This window comes from Tasmannia lanceolata, unplaced genomic scaffold (genome assembly GCF_043159265.1).
Source record: "Tasmannia lanceolata isolate RefF3 unplaced genomic scaffold, GAP_Taslan_0.1 ptg000007l, whole genome shotgun sequence".
Lineage (NCBI taxonomy): Eukaryota > Viridiplantae > Streptophyta > Magnoliopsida > Canellales > Winteraceae > Tasmannia > Tasmannia lanceolata.
The window spans coordinates 775,873-796,415 of NW_027518684.1; the positions used below are offsets into that span (position 1 = coordinate 775,873).

A 20,543-nucleotide genomic window follows, 5' to 3' on the forward strand; every position below is an offset into this window, starting at 1 on the left:
TCTCATTCATGATATCAGTTCTTCATCTCCCACACTCCGTACCCCTTTCTCACCCTTGATAAACTAATATTCCATTGGGGGGGAGGAATTCATGGTTGGCATGTTTGACAACTATCAAAAATTTCATGGAATCCCTATTTATCAAATCTTTTACACAGCAGAAACGTTGAGGGGGTTGGTGTCTTGGTGAGAGATGAAAGACTACGCCGACAAGAGAGAGATTTGAGAGGACGGTGGAGAGCAGAGATGAGGTGAAAAACAAGGAAAAAATAGTCCCTGTTTAGAATAAAATTTTCTTTTTCCCTGTTTTCCTGCTCATCTCATTCTTTCGTGTGCTCCTTTCTCGCGATGGGTAAAGAGGGATGCGGGTATTCATATAGAAACACATTTTTCTTCCCAATAAACTATCAAGGTAGATTATTCAAAGTACTGATGCTCTTAAGAAAATTTTGCGTTTTTCCTGTACCTTTTCCGATTCTAAAAGCATTGAGATGAGATCAAAGATAACCCAAAACATTGACAATTAAGAAAAGATGTAGACATTTTTCATGCTAGCATCAATGTCACAAATTCTAAAAACTAAAAATAGAGAAGAAAATTAATATTAGGCATTCAATAATTTTCTGCTCAGTGTAAATCATGTACATGGCATTCAATAACTTTCTGCTCAGTGTTAATCATGTAAAGACCTACATCTCAAATATTGGGAAAAATTGCTTGGATCCTTTGGAAGAGTACTCACAGGATTGAACTGAAGCTTTCTATTGGATCATACTCTTCAAGCATGGATGCGGCTTGGAAGCAGTCCGATGCATCGGCTATCCGTCCATCGTCTCTATGAATCATTCCCAAGTAGTACCAAGCCAAACGGTTGCTAGGTTCGAGCCTCAATGCATCTGAGAGGAAGCTTCGTGCCACGGGCAATGATTTCAAACCCATCTTCCATAGCAAAGCGCCGATCGAAATCTTGCAATCAACATGATCCAAGTCCGTCAAAAGAGCATTGCTGTAAGCCGCCAGTGCTTCTTGAATTTGCCCACATGTTTCACATATAACCCCTGACAAAATCATTTGGAAATCATGGCTACAATGAAAACATAACTAAACATAAGCAAAGAACTTTTTTATTTTGAATGAGAGAGAAATACTATTAAGCAACGAAAGATATACAGCTGCCCTGGTAATCAAAGTTAAAAATTGTCAAATTATGGGGAAAAAACATAAAAGTGACAATATAAAGAGATAAAAGTCCTAAATGAAAAATATAGACTAAGGAGGTGAAAAGTCTCTAAAGACTAAGGAGGTGAAAAGTCTCTAAAGGTGGTCGGAAGACGAGGTCGGATCACATCATGCCCGCTATGACCGAGTTGAAAAAAAATATTGCCGAGTTGATCCCCAGCAACGGAACAGCACAGAGGGCGTAAAGAAGTCTCAAAAAGAAAAGAAATCTCTAACAATGATTACGCTAATTCCATGCGAGCGAGATCATGAACTCAGAGTTAGCCAAGCGATGAATATGCTGGAAAGGGATTAAATGTTCCACAGTGCAGTCTAAAACTTCTTCGATGTCAAACATGCAATATCCCTAGTAAATAGGTAGATTAGCCTTCGGTTTCAAATTAAACAAATGGCAAATGAGGATATCAACTTGGCAAGAGATTGACTGTTCCACGGTCCAATCTAAAACTTCTTTGATGGCAAATAAGCAATATCCATAGAAGATATTCATATTACCCTTCAGTTTCTAAATAAGCGAATGGCAAATGAGGATATCCACTTTCTTTCTTCCTCCACATTCATAGTTTAGTTTCTTGCATATCCTAAGATTTTGAGACTATACAGAGTTTATCAGATTGAGAGGGAAGGATATCAGTCCCAACTTTGGTACAACTATAATAGGCAAAGAGAAGTGGCGACTTGGAAAATGAAGTTTCTTAAAAGGCTGACCAAAGAAACTATTGTGTGAGAGCTAACTTTTATAGTAACAGAGAAAGGATCACAGAATGCTTGTCTTGAGAAAACAATTTCCCAAATTTTACAAAAAAGTCACCCCTGATGCTGAAATGATCCGTTGTCGCTGTTTCCCGATTACAATTAATTGGAAGATTTTAACACCAGGGGCTTCATGTCTCCACTTCTCCAAATTCTATCGGTCATGGTATCTGTGGTATGCAACTGAATCATAACTAGTGTTTCAAAACGCACATGTGACGCGGAACGCGGCCGAAGAAAATCCTAGTTGACTTGGCACGATGCGGTCAAGTACTCTGTTGACACAGCTGAGTACCCGGTTGACGCAGTCATAATTAGGGAGGGTCAAAGGAGTTTTTATTGACTCTGTAGGGGAAAATGCAGAACGCGGCCAAGGTAAAAGGGGGCCGACTATGGAGAGTACACGATGACGCGGGGGAGTTTTAAAACTATGATCACAACAGTCTAGGGAGACCTGGTTATATTTAGAACCTGCGAAGGCATTCCATAAAATTCTGAGAAGCTAAGAACTAAGTTTTCTAGTTTTCAGACCAGCACTTCAGTGAAGTTTCAAAAATCCCAAATCAGATCTACATAGCTAAAAGATTTTGATCCTTGCCTTCAGTGTGCAATGTAGTAGCAGAATACTGCTTCAGGACTCTGGCCTTCTCCAAGCATATTTCGGCATCTTTCCAATGAGAAAGGCTGGAGTATAAACTTGCAAGACCTTGCCAAACTTCAAATTCACTGACACAATCATCCTCAGCCTAACAGAGGAGAAAAAATAACAAAAGTGAATTCAGAAGCAAAGAGAGATTAGTAGCAATTTTAATAATTGAAGTGTTATTTATTTTGTTAAATCAGGACGAAATCAAAGAACGCAATTAGCACAGTGAAGTAACATATTCAGGGTCCAATGGCATTCTAGAAGACATGTGACGTAAAAATATGCAATTTATCTGCCTGCAAGATAGTCTCTCAATGGATAAAGAGATTGTTTTCTCAGCCGATGAATTGTGTTGAGTCAAAGATCACAATTAGCACAGAAAATTTACGAATCCAGTATCCAATGTCACATTCTAGAAGACATTTGGCGCCAAAATCTGCAATTTATCTGCCCGCAAGATAGTCTCTCAATGGGTAAAAGAGATTGTTTTCTCAGCCAATGAATTGTGTTGAGTCAAAGATCACAATCAGCACAGAAATTTTACAAATCCAGGATCCAATGTCACATTCTATAAGACATTTGACGCCAAAATATGGAAGTTATCGGCCTGCAAGATAGTCTCTCGATGGATATAAGAGATTGTTCTCTCGACCATTGAATTGCTTGTGTCTGAAGATCCAAAGGTCAATTATATTCCTTCAAGCGTCCCTATAATTGTTCATAAAGGTAAAAGGTCTTGTACTCCAACACCCATTATCTAATTTTTTTGCACCTGATTCTCCATCCCTTTCGTATAAAAGTCTTGATGTCTTTTTCCTCTACTATTACACCTCGTACGTGCCAAGAGATACCTTCTCATGATGGATGGAGTAAGGCAATTAGATGATGAAATGAGTGCACTTATACAAAATCCTATGTTGGATTTATCTGAATGAACTACCTGCAGGGAAACATGCAGTTGGGTGTAGATCGTAGATGCGCGTATATTGTTAATATTTAATGATGGCACCAATTAAATATTGAAAGCAAGGTTGGCCGCGAAAACAGCATTTGGATGCAACATTTTTTTTTTTTTTTTCAGTGAAAGACTATTCCATGAAATACTTATTTTACATAGTTTGGGCAGCATATTTTCCTCGGAACATGTTATGATAATTGCACAAACTCATCGTCTTTTCTTATTTAAACAGCTGTCAAAAGTTATTACAGTTCCCAAAAAGCTCTCATAAACCAATTGAAAAAGAAAAGACAAGATGAGTTTGTGCAATTTTTAAAACATGGTAGTGCCAATATCATTATCCAAAATAAACATAAGAAAAAAATAAAAATGAGAAATAGTTCTACTATTTACATTTTTCTAGTGGGAAACGATATTTCTACCCCTTAATTCATCTAAGATTTGCTTAATTACCAACTCTGAATCTCCAAATCAAATTGGATAATCTGGCCTGCTTAGCTTCATACTCTGCTATGTTGTCGGTAGCAGGGAACGTAAACCTAAATTCCAGGATCCTTTACTCCATCTAGGGATATGAAGACTATACTATCCCTGTCTCATTGGGAATTCAGAGCTCCGTCAAAATACACATTTTCTAGTGGGAAATGATGTTTCTACCCCTTAATTAGCCTCTCTACACCATTATCGTTGTCCTTTTGCTTTACAACTGACTCACGCAATGTCGTCTCCCCCTCTCCGCTCTTGTGTCATCTCTGTTTTGTCTCTCTAAATCACCGGACAAGGTATGCTTCTCAGACAAACAACATAAATAAAATTTCCAAGAAAATAAATATGTTTTCCAAACAACGTAAAATTGCATCCTAATAAACTACAATATGTCACCCAAAAATCATAAAGTCTATTTTATGGAAAACTTTTGTTCTAACCTTCCACTGATGTAAAGTCTATTTTATGGAAAACTTTTGTTCTAACCTTCCACTGATGTAAAGTCTATTTTATGGAAAACTTTTCACTGTTCTAACCTTCCACCGTGTGGCATTGATTACTTAGAATGATTTGCACTGGCGGCCAAGCTAAATTTGATTAGAGTAATCATCTCTATTGAAACTAATCATGATTGGTCACTGTGAAAGCTAGATGTAAAGAATGTAACACTTCATGGCGACTTACGCGAGGAAGTTTATATGGAGCAACCTCTAGGGTATGTTGCTCATGGAGAGGTAAGTAAGGTTTGTAAGTGGCCGAAGGCAAAATATGGTTGGAAATAGTCTCCCCGTGCTTGCTTGATAAGTCTAGCCATATTGTTACCAAGTATGGTTTTCATCGTGATTATATAAATATAAAGCACCCAATGTTTGTATGAAGACTGATGAGTAACATTTTCATACTAGTTTTCTATGTGGACGACATTGTTGTTATTGGGAATGATCAAGAGAGAGACTGATCTAGTGAAAAGGTACTTGCAAGGACACGTGCAGACAAAATATCTGAGACAATTACGTTACTTCCTTGGTAATAAAGTCGTGCGATTGAAACTTGGGATCAGTTCATCACAAAGAAAATATATCACTGATCTTTTGTTAAAGACGAGTACGTTAGGTCCAAGTCTATTGATACTACCATAGATCCTTTTTTATAGATTAGGTAGCAAACTATTTTCCACTACTACTATAGATTCTAATGTAAAGTTACTAAAGGATAAAGGGGATTTGTTTGAGGACCCTGGTAGATATTGTCACCTTGCTGGAAGGCTGATTTACCAGACAATTACACGTCATGACATTGCTTTTGTTGTAACTGTTGTAAGAAAGTTTATGCATAGTTTGATAGTTTATAATTGGAAAGCAGTTCGACATATTCGGAGATATTCAAAGAGGGCATTAGGTAGAGGATTATTTTCAAGAAAAACAATCATTTAAAGATGGTAAGTTTTTTCCATCACTTAACTTCTAAGTAATTGCCCCATAGATCCTATATCAATCTATATGAAGAAGAAATCATGTAAGGGGAATCTTATTTGTACAAATGGTGCTTCAAACTAACAATGGTAAGTTTTTTCCGTGATGGCTAGGCTTGCACTTGATACCTTTGATCATGTTTCTCCATGATGTAGTTTTTTCCTTTCCTTTTGCTTTGTGGTTTCTTCCACCATTTGTTTGACTTGTTTCTTTAGATGTTGATTGGGTTGATCAGGCTTTAATACACAATTGACAACAGGCTATTGTATCTTTTTTGGAGATAATCTAGTAACCTGGACAACAAAAAGCACAGTGTAGTGGTACGATCTGGTGCGAAGGATGAGTATCATGCAATGACTCACACAACATGTGAATTGACCTGGTTAAAGACACTTAAGGAAGAGTTGGGATTCGTAGTTTACAAGCCAATGAAGATGTTATGTAATATCAAGTCAGTTACCTACATTGCTGGCAATTCAATGTTCACATTTAAGTAGATTAATATGGCCATAATCTAGCCTCTTTAGGTGGGTTACTTCCACTAGCACCAAGTATAAACAAGGGTTGGTGTGGCCCATAGGGCAACTGCAAACAACTCCCACAACGCACGATGAAAAGGGGTCTTCTTAGACCCAGATACCTTAACCACAACCACAAAAGCGAGGTGGCTGGGAAGCAAAAGTGAAAATACAAAAAAGAAGGTTCCCCAGGTCAACTAAGAAAGAAATAGAGAGAATTCTCAAAGGAATCCCTAGTGAAATAGTATAACATTTTCACTCGGCTTTGCCTCCTCATCGGCCCGGCTTGCTCTAATCTAAGAGAAAAGGCAGCCTTTTGGGACACTCTTTCTCTTAGATTAGAGTCTTAACTCACGTAAAGTCACTAGAAGCAGGAACGGAACGGCCTAAGAGTCTCACATGTGTGTAGTTCTGTCTAGTAATGGTTAATTTACGTTTTTTTAATCGTAGGAATGGTTAATGTATGTATGTAGCACGAAACCCATATACAAGACGAAAAGGGAATGATGCTCGACTAACAAGGGGTAGCACGAACTGTGGAGGTGTTGCGTACACCACTACCTCTGAGCCTGAGAACCATATGAAATACATTCTCAACCTTTTGCACCGGATTGAGCCCTCTTTTGACTTTGACCGCCAATAGGGAGCCCCTTCCTTCTCACTTTGAATGATCTGCATGAAGGCCCATAAATAGGGGGCTTTTATAGGGGAATATCCTTCTCGGCAAGGTGCATGAATTTCCCCAAGGCATCTTAACGATTGCCCGTTGTAACCCTCTCCGCATAGGCTCTACTGCTTGAGAGCTTTGGTACATCTCTTTTGGGTTTGGTGATTCCATCGAGTCCTTGCTTTCGGTCAATGTCACTTTTTCTTTCTAGCTATGTTGTGACATATGATTGTTATGGAGTTGGGGCATATGGTCTTCAACAACTTTGAACTGAGTTTTCCTACTCCTATTCAGAGACCCACTCCTGTTCTAGGCGAAACATTCGTCCTTTTGTTCGTATCCGGGGTAGGCTCCTTTAAGAGCCAACAGCTCTTGTAAGCTCGTGTCGTAATCAAATTCTTGTTTGAGAGATGCTTTTTCTTCAAAATCTGGATGAGTGTGCATCCTTTGTCTGTTAAAAGCCGGTTTGATACTGACGGCTGAAGAACAACTACATTGCTAGCAATCCAATGTTCACATTTAAGTAGATTATCATTTTTTTATGAAAAGGTCACTAGAAAACTGATGACTAGAAGAAATATTTACAAAGGCACTTGTACGCAATTAGTTTGGAAGTATTTGTTCCAAGTTAGGCATAGATGATATCTACATTCCAGCTTGTGGGGGAGGACTGAAAATTACATACAGTTTTAAGTTAAATTTATGTCATAGTTTAAATGTAATCTCCTTAAGTTATGTCTATTAATTTATTTCATGTTATTAGGATAGGGCCCATCATAGATGGCCCTAGTGGCATAAATTGTAATTTCTTAAACCTTGAATATATATATATAAAGAATAGAATTTTGGGCTGGATTTCAACACCCACTAAATTCTTCCTTTCTCATTTTTAAATTCCTTTTCATTCTCTCTTCTTGTTTCTTCTTCTTCTCCAAGAATTGTATTAGAGTGAGATGCTAAAAGGTTAACAAAAATAAACACCCAGTTTAAGTTTAGGTGTTGCAGAGGGTTCAGGTTGAAGGGCCCTTAGTAATTAACGATTAAGACAATATGAAATCTAAGCGTGAGTAGTCCCTAGTAAACCCAACTTTTTCTGACAAGATCACCATGCCCTTTATTTACTACAAATGGAATTTATGCAAAATACTAGAGGACCCTAACAAACTCGTAACAAAGCAATTGTGCAGATGAATTTTCACCATTTTCACACTTATTTGAAAGCTTGGCATGACCGTAAAAGCGACCATGAGAACATACAATAATGAGTAAAGAAGATTGGGTCTAATGACAGTCACTGCATCAATGGCTGGTGTTACAATAGACAGGTTGTGGGTTATGATTCTCTAGTTTATTGCTATAATTTATTGCAAGATGATAGACTGGTGTGCAAGGGTTGGAAATTAGAAGGAAATGGAGATTTTTTTGCACTATGCTGTCCCAAGCAGAAAGATTGTTCCTAGGTGGAAACCCACAATGGGAATTACAAAAAAATGAATTTTGATGGATCGAGTTAGGGGAACCCAGGACAAGGAGGTTTAGGAAGTATTTTCGGGGATGGAAATGGAGAAGTTCATCTCACTTTTGCTGGTCTGGTGGGAGAGAAAAACTCCACTAAAACGAAAGCGTAAGGAGTTGGACTCCTTGTGCCATTTTTGAGTGATAAATTGTATATCAAAAGAGATTCTAAACATGATCAGATGGGTTAGAGAAGGGGCAGGCTTTCCTTGGAACCTTACAAACAAATTAGAAGTGCTTAATAGACTCGAAGGACACCCTATTCATTTCTGTCATGTCAACAAGGAAGCCACTGTGGAGGCTGATAGACTTGCAAATGAGGGTGTCTCTAGTGGAAAACATGTAATTAGAGACTTTATAGCTGAATTACATGGACCTTAGTGGGTTTTTTTAAAGTAGCTAGCTATATGCTGCCGCTTTTTTTTCTTGTATGGGATGATCATCTCGATCGAGCCTTGTTTATGTTTTCTCTTATTATCAAGGAAGAGTTCATTGCCATTAAAAAAAATTATAGCAATCTATTTCTTAGGTCTAAATCTTGTAGATCCCGGGTATACAGCTTGAACATTAATACGATTCATTTTATTCTCCAAATTTTTGAGTAAATGGCTGATGAATTGGATCTTTTCTTGTTAACAATCTCAAGTCCAAGCATGTTTGTAATAAAGGGTACAAGTTGAGTTAGCCATCTGTCATTCATTTATATTTTCAAGATCATTATGCAATCGTAACAGCTTCATTGAAATATTCCTTTGATCCACAATCAGATTTTACAATTCAAATTAATTTAGATCCCGTGAGATTTTTTTGTGATGACTGTCAAAGGGCATGGGTACACAGTAGAAAAGGAAGCAATATGTCTACACAGAGGAATATATTTTTCGAAAAGCAGATAATTGAATTTAAATGAGTAAAGCTAACCTGATAAATGCTTCTGAAGGTTCCAAAAGATTTTTGTTGGGCTTGAACCAGAGCAAGGAGGAATCGATATGTTTCCACTGCATCCATGGGCAAAGACTGAGCAGTTTTTAGCTTTGCTTTCACTCTGAGCAAAGGTCCTTGCTGCCACTTTGAGGTCTCATCCAAAGCGGCATCTATGACCACTTCAGCCTCCACATATCGTTGTTGGGCAGACAAAACCGAAGCAAGCAATCTCCATCCTTTTAATATTGATCCACCTGTTGCATCAATGAATTCCTTTGCACAGCGCAGCGCAGCATTCCCATTCCGGTGTTCTGCATATTGAGCACCCAACTCAAAAATCAAATCTGGGTTGTGGGACTCGAAAGCAATCGCTTCTTCCAAAGATTTCAAAGCTTCAGACTGCAGAAGAGACCTTTCTAGATCCGAGGAAGCAATTTTAGCTTGTTTCCCCAAACAAATACCTAACAAACGAAGCCCCATCCCCTTTAGATGTTCATCCGGCCCTTGGGCATTAGCAATAGCCTTCCGGGCATATGCCACCCCTTCAGAAGCAAGAAAACAATCATCACTGCAGACTTTGGCAGCTAATAACAGTGCCAGAGGATCATCTGGTTGTTCATGCTTGTTTAAGGACTTCCTCAACAAATTCAAAGCAGCTTTATTCTGTCCTGCTCCACTATAGCAAAGGGCCAACCGATTCCATCGGTCACAACGCGGATATACTCCAGGTAGGACCTCTTCAAGTTGTATGGCCAATATAGAAGTCTGACCACACAGGGATAGTGCAAATGTAAAATGCTCCATCACTGAAGGATCCCATTCTGTCTTGCCAAGGTAACACTTCCTTAAGAGTATCATCAAAAGTAGAATTGCCTCTTCTAAATTATTTTTTGGGATGAATGAGCCCTCGATCTGAGAAGCTAAACTGGGTGCACTGGACTCTACACCTCCATACAACAAAAACACAGCAAACCCTTTCTGAATCCTTGCACAGCAATCATTATCAAGATTCCACTGGCTAAGGAGAGCACGCCTGTATGCAACCATAGCTTCTTGATAGCAGCCAGCTTTCTTCCAAAGTTCTGGAAGGACCTCCACTGCCTTACTAACAATTTCTTGAAACTTATTATCCACCAACATTTCTGGAATGCCCTGCGGGAACATCTGTTCAACAGCATCAAGGACAATTTTACATTCCTGAGCAGCCTCTGCAACACCAAATATGATGCTTCAATAGATAGACATTTTTCAATAGAAAGAATCAAAGATGTGCATAGGTATTACACTATGGAGGTCAACATAGAAATGATGAAAAAGAAATAAAGCCCCTTTGGATACCTCATTTTTTGTATTGTATTTGGATTTGAGTTTTGGATACAAAATAAATTGATCATCCCTATGCTCATGTTGTGTGTGTGTGTGTGTGTGTGTGTGTGTGTGTGTGTGTGTGTGTGAGAGAGAGAGAGAGAGAGAGAGAGAGAGAGGGTGAAGGAAATTGTCGCATACTTGAGGCACTAGGGGAGAGGTCGAGGATTAGAGAGGGTGAAGGAAATTGTCGCATATATGGATTTCCAAATACTGTTTTGCACAACATATTTGAAAATTATATTTTTTTCAATGTTGCATATGATTTGGAAGTCTTAGGATTTGATCTAGATCCAAATCCCGAAGCAAAAAAGGTCTGTCAAATATGAGAAATCCAAATTCAAATCTTGTGGGTATCTAAACGGGCCTCAAGTGTTTCAAAATAGGACTTATAACTTGTACAGTCCCCACAATAGTATATAGTGGTGACTAGTTTTGTTCCTAGAACAATATGTACCAGTTACTCTCCCAAGCTTATGAAGAGACATGGATTTCAAGAATATGGCTTCAAGCACCAGGGTTGCAGCATGTTGGGAAACAGAATGCAGTGATTCACTGCGAGACTGGCTACTCCTAGATGGCGTTTTCTCAAGAAAAGAAGGTTGCAACCGATGTACAGCAGCTTGAAGGTCTATTCCATCAAATACTCGAACAGCAGCTTCTACATTGCCCCTTTGATACTCTAGCCTTCCAAGAAGGGCTCTTGCTTCCTGCAATTGTTTGCACAAACAACACATTTACAACCAAATAGTTGGCACAAAACTAAACAGAATCCTAATTCCTCTATTTAAGTAAACAGTGAATATGAAAATGATTGACGATGATAGAACCACTTTTCTATCATGGTACATGCAATACAAAAAAACTGAATAGACATATACAACCGAGTAGGTGTTTGTTGGTAAAAGTAATGAATTTATCTCAGTTCATACTGCAACAGATAAAATTCAAAAGGGCAGAGAGATAAACAATCGATTTCATTCTTTAATCCAACGAAATCACAATTGAAATAACAAATAGGAAAGGGGAAATTGAAGAGAAATTGACCTCGGAATTTAGCGATAAGCCCTGGCGCAATGAAGACTCTGCTTCTAGAATATTCCCCTCATCGAGCTTTGCTTCCACCTCTGTCGTTTGCATGCAAATCCCATTCACACAAATCTCTCCAACCTCATTCTCATTCTCATTCTCATTACTTGCTGATGTGGTGATAGAAAACAGTTGTAGAAAAGTGGTTCTAGCCCGTGGCATTATGATCCCATCAACCTACTAGTCGGAAACCCTTTTTCTTTTTCTAACCTAATGGCGTTGATTTTCCGTAAAAAGGAATTGATTCTTGGATCATATGTTCCAGATCCTGAACTTCTAAGCTAATAATGTCTTCCTACAGGAAAACCTGCAATTTTCCAAAACTTTTTACATTTTCGGGGAAAAGGAAAATAAAAGTAAAATAGATTACGTCCGGGTCAAGGGGGGTTTTAACCAAATTTTTAACGCAAAAGGCTCATTTTCACTAAATTCCAACCTTCTTTTTTTCTTTTTTAAGGTAAGCTACTTGGTTATTAGATAAAGTCCCAGAGAGAACAGATGATACATTCATGGTACAAGTCACCATCCCCGATCTACCTTGGAACACATGTGAGAGGGAGATCTAAAAACTTACTTAAGAGTTCAAACTGCGCAGCCCTCTTAAGTTACATAATCGCCTAGCTTGATGGGAGAGTATTGGGATGTTTGGGAGCTTCTTAGGCAATTTTTATTTGCGACCTTATGTCGTGCTTTACCTTGGGTTTGTTTGTTGTTTTTCTATCTCCTTTGTTTCCCCTTCAACACCCGTTTGGGAGGGTGCCTCCGCTCCTCCTATCCTTTTCTAGCCCTTCTACTGTAATTTTTATGTGATTCACTGATCCCTCCAAATCTGGGCCCCCTCCCTCACTATCTTCTAATATTGGGGATCTCATTACAGATCAATATCTGACGGTATAGAAGTACATATATAAGGTTGTCATTCATATGCTGCAAGGATGTGCATAAAAAAATTAAAAAAGTACATTATGGCCTGCAATGTTTGATGATCCAAACCATTCCTTTATCGGCCTCAAATTAGACTGGTTCTGTCCTGAAATCTTCACAGTAGAATGATCCCAGCCTTCCAATCTGTTGAGGTTTCCATTCTGTTCCGTCCATTTTAGACCTCAACAAATTGGAGGGTAGGATCATCCTATGGAGAAGAAGAATTTTGTGGCACATCCTATCTACATCGGGACGCAACAAATTAGTGGTTTAGATCACCCAATCAACATTGTGAGTCTCCCATTTGATTGATCCAAACAACCCACTTGGCAGGGTATGCGCTTTGGATCTCCAATGACCCAAAAATCAGAACAATAATCCCAACCCTAATATGTTATTTTTGTTGTTGAACTTGGACGGTCAGAAAACTTCATATAATCAACGTTTAACATTCAATGTGAAGCAATACACAGTACTTGACCCAATATGGATGTAACAGTCAAAACACTTTTCGTTTTGTTTGAATAGCGTTTTCATTCTGATTCCCTTGTAAATGGTATCAGAAAAAAACACTCCAACAAATAAATTCCAACATTTTTTTCGCACCTATTCCGCCTCTTTGATTGTAGGATATGTCTTTCATGTACAAGACCTTATCTTGGGCTGCCTTATATTCCAGGATAGATTGTTCTTGATAAGTTCTACCCATACGCTTTTATCTCTAAAAAAATATAATTTATCTTCAAAAAACAAGGTTGAATACAATTCCACCTTTTAGCATGGGCATTTGCGAAACAAACTATGGATAGCCTTTATCTTGGAATATACCTAATCAAGGACGAGCTATCCTAGAATCAAATGGCCCTCGAATGATTTTCCTACCCCCATAGGTAAAGGAAAGGTCCTTCCCTTTTGGGCCGGTTGTGGTCTTCTTGTGTGCCGATTCATACTAGCTATTCCTGCGAGGAGTGAGTACCCTAAGGAACATTTCCTCTCATCCATATCTCAGGTTAAGAAGATGTGAAAGGACATTTCTCTTTGTTCGGAACAGTTTTAGTTAGATCTGTTTGTGTGCAATTTGATCTAAAGCAGCCCATAATATTTTGGGATTTGATGCAATTGCCTCAACAAATGGTCAAACAATCAATCCAATGTGACTATTTTCACTCGACAAAGAGAGATTTGTATTATTTTCTACAAAGTCTTAGACAATTGGAAGATGCAATGGACATGAGGGAGTTTATCATGGAGACAGGTTTAGGGTAAAACCACAACAACATTCTGTTGAAAGATTACTTCCAAAAAGAGCTCCAAACACCAATTCATAGTTGCAGAGAAGTTAAGAGAGGTAAAACAACCCAACTTCATGTTGTGCCTGACGAAATTCTTCCCACTAGATAAGAGGAGACAAAGGCACAAGTGTTTGGAGCTTTATAAATTGTACCTTTATTTTAGGTAGAATGAGCTATCCTTAGAACAATTGAAGTGCATAACAGGTAACCAACAATATAAAAGTACAATTTCATGGAAGATGCAATGCAGTTCTTGCTTGTCCAGCAAAGGGAGTCATCGAACAATTGCTACTACAACAGACATACCCGACCTAAAGCAGATTAGAAGTGCCAACTTCCTTTAAGCAAGAAAAAATTAGGAAAGGAAGGGTCCAAATTTACTCAAATTTTCATATTCTGATAAAGAAATAACAGGGAACTCATAATTCGCTTCTGTGAAGACAACGAACGGAGTGCTCTTCAGTCGTGATTGATGTCTTTGTTATGCTGGAAGTATAATCGAAAAGGAGATGGAGGCAATCGCAAGCTTCAAGAAACTTCATATCGAAAAAAGAACCATAAGTGAGTAGATATAAATTTGAGAAAACTTTTAGAGTAGATATAAATTGAGAAATCAGATAAACCCATCTCTCAGAAATATAAAATTTCTTGAGAGCCTTAATTACAAGTGTAATGACAAAGCTTTAGAGTTGAGAATTTCATGTGTTCCATCGCTAATGTGTTTGCCATTTTACTAAGAGTTTACTACTGACTTCATCCAAAAAGCTGCAAATATGTAGCACTGGAGTCCCAAAATGAGTTAGGAATTGGAAGTTTTCAGAGACCGAACACAAGGAAAAGAAATTGATTTGTTTGCAGAACTTGAAAGAGAATCTCAAGAATCACCTCTGTAAAAACTGATTTTAATATGAAGTTGAAAAGAAAACTGCAATCCTTTTCACCCTTCAAAATTCGAAATTTTCCGTCATTCTTCGGCAACCTCCCTGAACCATGGCATCTCCAACTATGTAGTACCAAATCTAAATGCAATTGTGCTTCAAACCCAGCTCTTTGATTCGAGTAAAAATGGAATGTGGTATGGAATTGAGCAGTGTTTCAAAACTCAGACTCATACAAGAATTTAGCTAAGGTAAAAGGGAATTGACTCAGTCGATTAGATAAAAAGATGGGGTTTTCATTAACTTTGGTGAGTCGAAGGAGTTTTGAACAAATTGGTAAGACAAAACTCAGACTTCAAAGAGAACTTGGCCAAGGTAAAAGTGAATTGACTAGGGTGGGTCAATGAATGACTCTGGGAGTTTTTAAACAGTGGAATCGAGCTCTTCGATTCAACTAGTAATGGAAGGTGATATCAAACCAGATAACGTTCCATCAATTCTTTTAATATAATAAACTGATCCAATCCGCGTATCACTGATTCCATTTGATTATTTAATGTTGTAAATTGTAGGCATATCACTGTACTAGTAGTCGTAAAACAATGAGTGCATTACCTTGAATAAAATCTGAAAATTTTAACCACCCCCCACCCCCGCAAAAAGAAAAATGTTTGGATACGGGGATACGTGGACCTCAGAATCCAGGTTTTCTTTGAAAGTAGTGTAAAATTCTGAATTTTACAATGGAAGTAGGTTGCAGATGAAGGGTCCACCGGTTCTGTTTTCTTACTCTGTTACCATCATAACATCAACTTTCCTTTAGTTAATCCTTTTACATAACTTTCTTCTCCCTATCCAATAGTAGGGCACTAACGCTCCATGCTGTAATCTTCACTGAGCTCTGATGAGTCTCACTATCTCTGTCTTCTGTGAATAGCCCATGTCTATTTGAACACAATGGGGGTTATAAACCCATCTCCACAACACCCATTCCTCAACACAAACTAGTGATTACATACAATCAAGAATGTTTTATTCTTTTTACCCATTAAAAAAAAGTGAGAGGATGAAGAAAATTGTATTTGCCACTTTCCAGGTCATTGGTTAATGGTTATGAAGATATATTAAGCAAATGTGTTAAGAGTGGAAAAAACACGTGAGTAATCTAGTTACTAAAAAACAGAGGCAAATGTACTAAGCTAACTGCTGATCAAGAGAGAATGATCCCGACGAGGCAGATAAACGGTTCTATGTCAATAAAGAATACCATTTCAATGCATCAAAAGGGAGAATGATTCCGAGTAAAAAAAGAAAGAAAGAGAGATAGTCTTTCACTTCTCACACAAAGGCAAATATATCAAGCTAACTGCTAATCAAGAGACTTTATTTATTTCTCCTCCTCTACCACCTCTCTATAAAAAAATAAATAAAAGGTTCTACGTCAATACAGAATACCATTTCAATGCATCAAAAGAGAGAATGATTCCGAGGAGAAAAAAGAAAGGGAGTTAGTCTTCCACTTCCCATGCATAGAGCTCATAAATATGTTACAGAAGAGAATATATCTGAACGTCCACCCATCATCCTCTCAGCCTTCTCCCCACGCTCGCCTGAAGATTGTGTATCACATTACCATTAATTCAGTAAAACAAATAAGAAGAAGCTGATCTTTCACATAATACCAACATGGTAATGGAAATGAAATTTATCTTTTTAGTAAATGGAGGAAACATTAAGACTTCAATTTTTGGATAATTTTTTACATTAGAAGAACAAGAGTATCATACATCTTCCATGAAAAAAGAAAGAGTATCACACATCTAGGCATTTTTTTTATTGTTCACATGGCATCAGTAGAATTCCCACCATAATGCAACCCATACTTTCCGCCAACATTGCAAAGTAGTTTTGTAATTAACAGGACTAAAAATCATATTTTATAACAAGTTCTTTTTTTTTCTTCATAACGAATTTTCTAAATAAGTACCATTTGGAATTTATGCAATATGAACTACAAGGCAACTGCTTTGATTACGGCCAAAGATCAATAGCATTTTGGCCACCTTTAGAAAAGCAGGTATTGCTGATATTGCAAATATGCTCATGTGTTTTCTCTCTAGTGAATGAAGTTTTACAACCATTCCGGAAAAAAAAAACTCAGGCCACTCCATAAAGAGAAACGCAACAGCAAGCTCACCTGTGCGGACTCTTATTACATCTGAAACTGGCATCACTGGAGAAACAACAAAAACTGTTAGAACTTCTAACTGAATATATCTTACTCTTAAAAGGAAAGACCGTCCTCTTAAATTAGATTCTTATAAGAATGCACATGCTTGTGCAGGTTTTCAAGACAGATCTATTAAGGATCTGCAATAAATCCATCATTTCGCTGGTTCTTTGAATGCATATTGAGCTCACTGTTTAAAAACTCTCCGTGTCAATCATCAACTCGCCAGAGTCAACTCAGTCTTACCTTGGCCAAGTTCTCATCCGAGTCCGAGTTTTTTCCTACATAGTCAATCAAAACTCCTTCAACTTTCCCAATGATTGACTTGCCCAGATCGACTCCTTTTTACCTTGGCCGAGTTCTACTCCGAGTTAGAATTTTTAAACATTGAGTGAGCTAGGTCTATTAACTCAAGCTTCTAATGCCAACTAGTACACGTAGAGATGTCTTGCTGAAGTTTGTTATTAAAAATTTTAAATAATTAACAGAAGGAGTTTATTCTAAATTCTTACAAAAAATCTTCCCATCACCAATTTCTCCAGTCCTGGCCTCCTCAATTATTTTATTGATAACTGCTTCAACCTAAAAGAGTATCACATTAAGGAATTGTGTAAGTTGTCTGATGACTGACGACCAATAAAAGTTAAATAAGGAGATTGGAGCAGGCTACCAAAAGACAAAAGATCTTTCCACAGACGATAAGTTCTGAAGAATCACATTTTCAAGGTTCAAAATTGAAATCCTTTGAGGCATTCTATGGTCAAGTACATGCCATAAAACTTCTTAATTCCAGAAAAGGAAAAGGAAAATAGAAGAGATTAAGTATCAAATTATGACTTAATAGAGATCGGGGGATGGTTTTACATATCAACTGGTCAAGAGTCCATACCCCCTCTCGCCATGTTATGTTTCTCGTGTCTTTTTTCTAGATATTGGATTCTAGACATCATTTATACAGGGATGAGGCACTACAATGTCCCAATCACCAAACATGCATGTCATGTGTACAGTTTGTGATGACCATATTCTTTAATCAAGAAGGTACCATCTTGCTAGCCAATCTCCTCTACAAATAGCATGCTAAGATTCAACTTATGTAATGCTATGGCGATGTAAAAAATGCATTTATAACTTATGTTTGGCTATCATAATTCATAACCGCCTTCGCCAAACCTGTGATGTACTCACACATATAAAATGTTAAGTTGTCTTCTTCAGTGTAATTTTCATCCCTACCTGGCTAGATGGATTATGGGGGGGAAATGAATACTTACATGTGCCACAAAAAGCGCTGATATACATAGGATGAGGATAACCAAATTTTCTAATGTCTAATCAACCATTCGGTGTAAAGAAAACAGTCGTAAAACAGCTGATCGAATTTTCAATCGTTTTATTTTCTAATATAACACTACAAGGGATCCGTTTGGGCTCTATACATACCTGTTCCTTGCTCACCACAATCTCCATTTTCACTTTAGCCACAAACATGTCTTCAGAAAATTCGGAGCCTTGTCACAAACAAATTGATAGGTTAGTAAAAGTGAAAAACACAAATTGAAAGGTTAGTACAAGTGAAAATCTCACGGTTGCTTAACAAAATCAAGTTATCAAGCAATTTGACAGCAATAGACATTACCAGCCTGCCTTTCTTTCGACCCGCCCTGAGCACCGAAGCCTCGAACATCGGAAACCGTCACACCACGAATACCCATATTCAGCAGACCCTGCATTTGACACAAAACAACCCGATGTATATATTAGATAAATTTATCTAAGCAATCGCGCAAATAGCTTATCTGAGCTAGCCTATAGAAATAGTGTAGGTGCCTATGTTGTTTGGGTGATGTTAGATGTTGAGTCCATAGGACCTAACATAGATAGGGTGTTCCTAAGAAATCATGTCAGGATCATGCTAGCCCTTGATTTGTAGAGGTTGAAAATGGATGGCTGTAAAATGGGTGCATTTTGTGCCTCTACAAAGTGAATGGTTAGGATGATCCTGTGGATATGATTTTGTGGGAACACTCTATCCATGGTAGGTCCTACGGAATGATTGGGTTGGATGAGTCAAACAATATGGTTGATGCCCTATTTGCAAGGGCTAGCTCAGATAACCTAACTGACGTATCCCTCAGATACATCACCCATGTATCTGCCCTATTTCATGAAATCAGATACACGTTGTGCAGTTGAGGATTCTTATGATATATACAAATATACATTCAGGCCATTGAATCGTTTACACATCGTTCAGTTGAGGATTCTTATGATATAGACAATAAAATCAGATACGCACTGTGCAATTGAATTTTCCGTGAAAAGAGGATTCTTATTGTTGTGCAGATTGTATTATGGCATTATACGGGACCCTGACGGACTAATATGCACGACGCACGCGTGGGTCGAGATGGGGATGCAGGAGGCAGCAGACCTTTGTTGGGGTTTCCAGGGCATTGGGAAGGAAAATTTAATTTCCATTTTTCTGCTAAAGGGTATTTCGGTAATTTTTTCGATGTAGTGCCATTGATATATAAGCCACATTTTAGGGTTACGAGTGGTTAAGGTTTTCTTTGTGTTCTTGGCCAATCAGGATAGTTTTGTAACCCTAAAACCAAAATGGTGAAGCTCTTCTCCTGTGGAGTTAAGCACACCTCTGAAGCACATAAATCCCGTCTTCTTTGTGTGATTATTATTTCTCGCATCTTCTTCTTGTTGCTTGCTGAAAATCGTGTTTGATACTTTGATCCTTACTGACAAGACACTTCTCAGTTTTCTACACTTATGATATATAGAAATATACATTCAGACCATGAAATCAGACACATCTTGCAATTGTATCAACAATGAAAAGAGGGTTTTTATGCACTGACCGAAGAAACGTGTGGGACGCGCCACGGCCTTGATTGTTCCAAATTCACCCCCAGAACAAGAAAAATAAAACCATTGTAATAAACTGTCCATGTAGATAATCATAATTCAAAATCATACATCACCGAACAAGAACAACAAAAGACCAAATCAACCCACCTTAATATCGCTTCAATTTTGTAAAAATTCGCCTCTGGCGCATAATCTATCAGCAACCCAATTGAGAATCAGCAAAATTTTAGATACCCATTTCATCTCTCATCAGTAAAATCAAAACCCATAAAGAGATTTCACAGTTAACGTAAATAAACCTGCTCGAGAAGCCACATCGTTAGAGTTTTGTGCTCTGACAACAGGAAGAAATGACGCATTTCTTGCTAGTCTTAATTTTCCACTGAGCTGCAAAATTTGGGAATTTGATTTAAGGCCGAGTAGCCTCGTATCAACGAGATGGGGCTCCTTGAAACGTGAAGAAAATGGATTAGCGGAACTTGATTTCGCCATGGCTGGTGCTGTTGAGGAAGCCATGCTCTAGGCAGATTGCTACTGGATTTTTGGGAGATGATATGGATGTGTTTAGGAAGGCTTAATAACAACGCAATATTTGGAGCACGGATGGGCCTTTTGACTCTGCGCAACTAGGATTGGTATAGTCCTAACTCCTAAAGTACAATGGGGATTTGCTAGGGACCGTGGCACATGGCGTTTCGCGGTTG

General features: G+C 38.1%; 2 protein-coding genes across 3 annotated transcripts; both read right to left on the reverse strand.

Annotated features, from left to right (window-relative positions):
• Positions 1-523: 523 nt before the first annotated feature.
• NPG1 (tetratricopeptide repeat (TPR)-containing protein) lies at positions 524-12,082 on the reverse strand. 2 transcript variants are annotated; one of them, XM_077384347.1, is made up of 5 exons: positions 11,591-12,079; positions 11,001-11,253; positions 9,176-10,386; positions 2,591-2,738; positions 524-1,058 (listed from the first exon to the last, which is right to left on the reverse strand). In XM_077384347.1, the coding sequence occupies exons 1-5, from the start codon at positions 11,792-11,794 to the stop codon at positions 739-741; spliced, it is 2,136 nt and encodes a 711-aa protein (XP_077240462.1). In that variant the 5' UTR covers positions 11,795-12,079; the 3' UTR covers positions 524-738. The 2 variants fall into 2 exon arrangements, with proteins under 2 accessions (XP_077240462.1, XP_077240464.1); XM_077384349.1 differs by lacking the exon at positions 2,591-2,738 and having other exon boundaries at positions 856-1,058; positions 11,591-12,082.
• A 4,001-nt stretch (positions 12,083-16,083) lies between these two features.
• Positions 16,084-20,464, reverse strand: GLB1 (nitrogen regulatory P-II-like protein). The gene is made up of 8 exons (XM_077384350.1): positions 20,139-20,464; positions 19,987-20,032; positions 19,830-19,857; positions 18,596-18,683; positions 18,400-18,467; positions 17,469-17,538; positions 16,924-16,959; positions 16,084-16,336 (listed from the first exon to the last, which is right to left on the reverse strand). The coding sequence occupies exons 1-8, from the start codon at positions 20,353-20,355 to the stop codon at positions 16,263-16,265; spliced, it is 627 nt and encodes a 208-aa protein (XP_077240465.1). The 5' UTR covers positions 20,356-20,464; the 3' UTR covers positions 16,084-16,262.
• Positions 20,465-20,543: the final 79 nt, after the last annotated feature.

Coding starts and splice junctions, on each gene's coding strand:
- NPG1 (XM_077384347.1), bottom strand. CDS start 11,794: ATGCCACGGGCTAGAACCACTTTTCTACAACTGTTTTCTATCACCACA. Junction 10,387..11,000: donor TAAGCTTGGGAGAGTAACTG/GTACATATTGTT, acceptor TTGGTGTTGCAG/AGGCTGCTCAGGAATGTAAA. Junction 2,739..9,175: donor CCTTCAGAAGCATTTATCAG/GTTAGCTTTACT, acceptor CTCCTCTGTTAG/GCTGAGGATGATTGTGTCAG.
- GLB1 (XM_077384350.1), bottom strand. CDS start 20,355: ATGGCTTCCTCAACAGCACCAGCCATGGCGAAATCAAGTTCCGCTAAT. Junction 20,033..20,138: donor CGATGTGGCTTCTCGAGCAG/GTTTATTTACGT, acceptor GGTTGCTGATAG/ATTATGCGCCAGAGGCGAAT. Junction 16,337..16,923: donor TGTAATAAGAGTCCGCACAG/GTGAGCTTGCTG, acceptor CACAATCTTCAG/GCGAGCGTGGGGAGAAGGCT.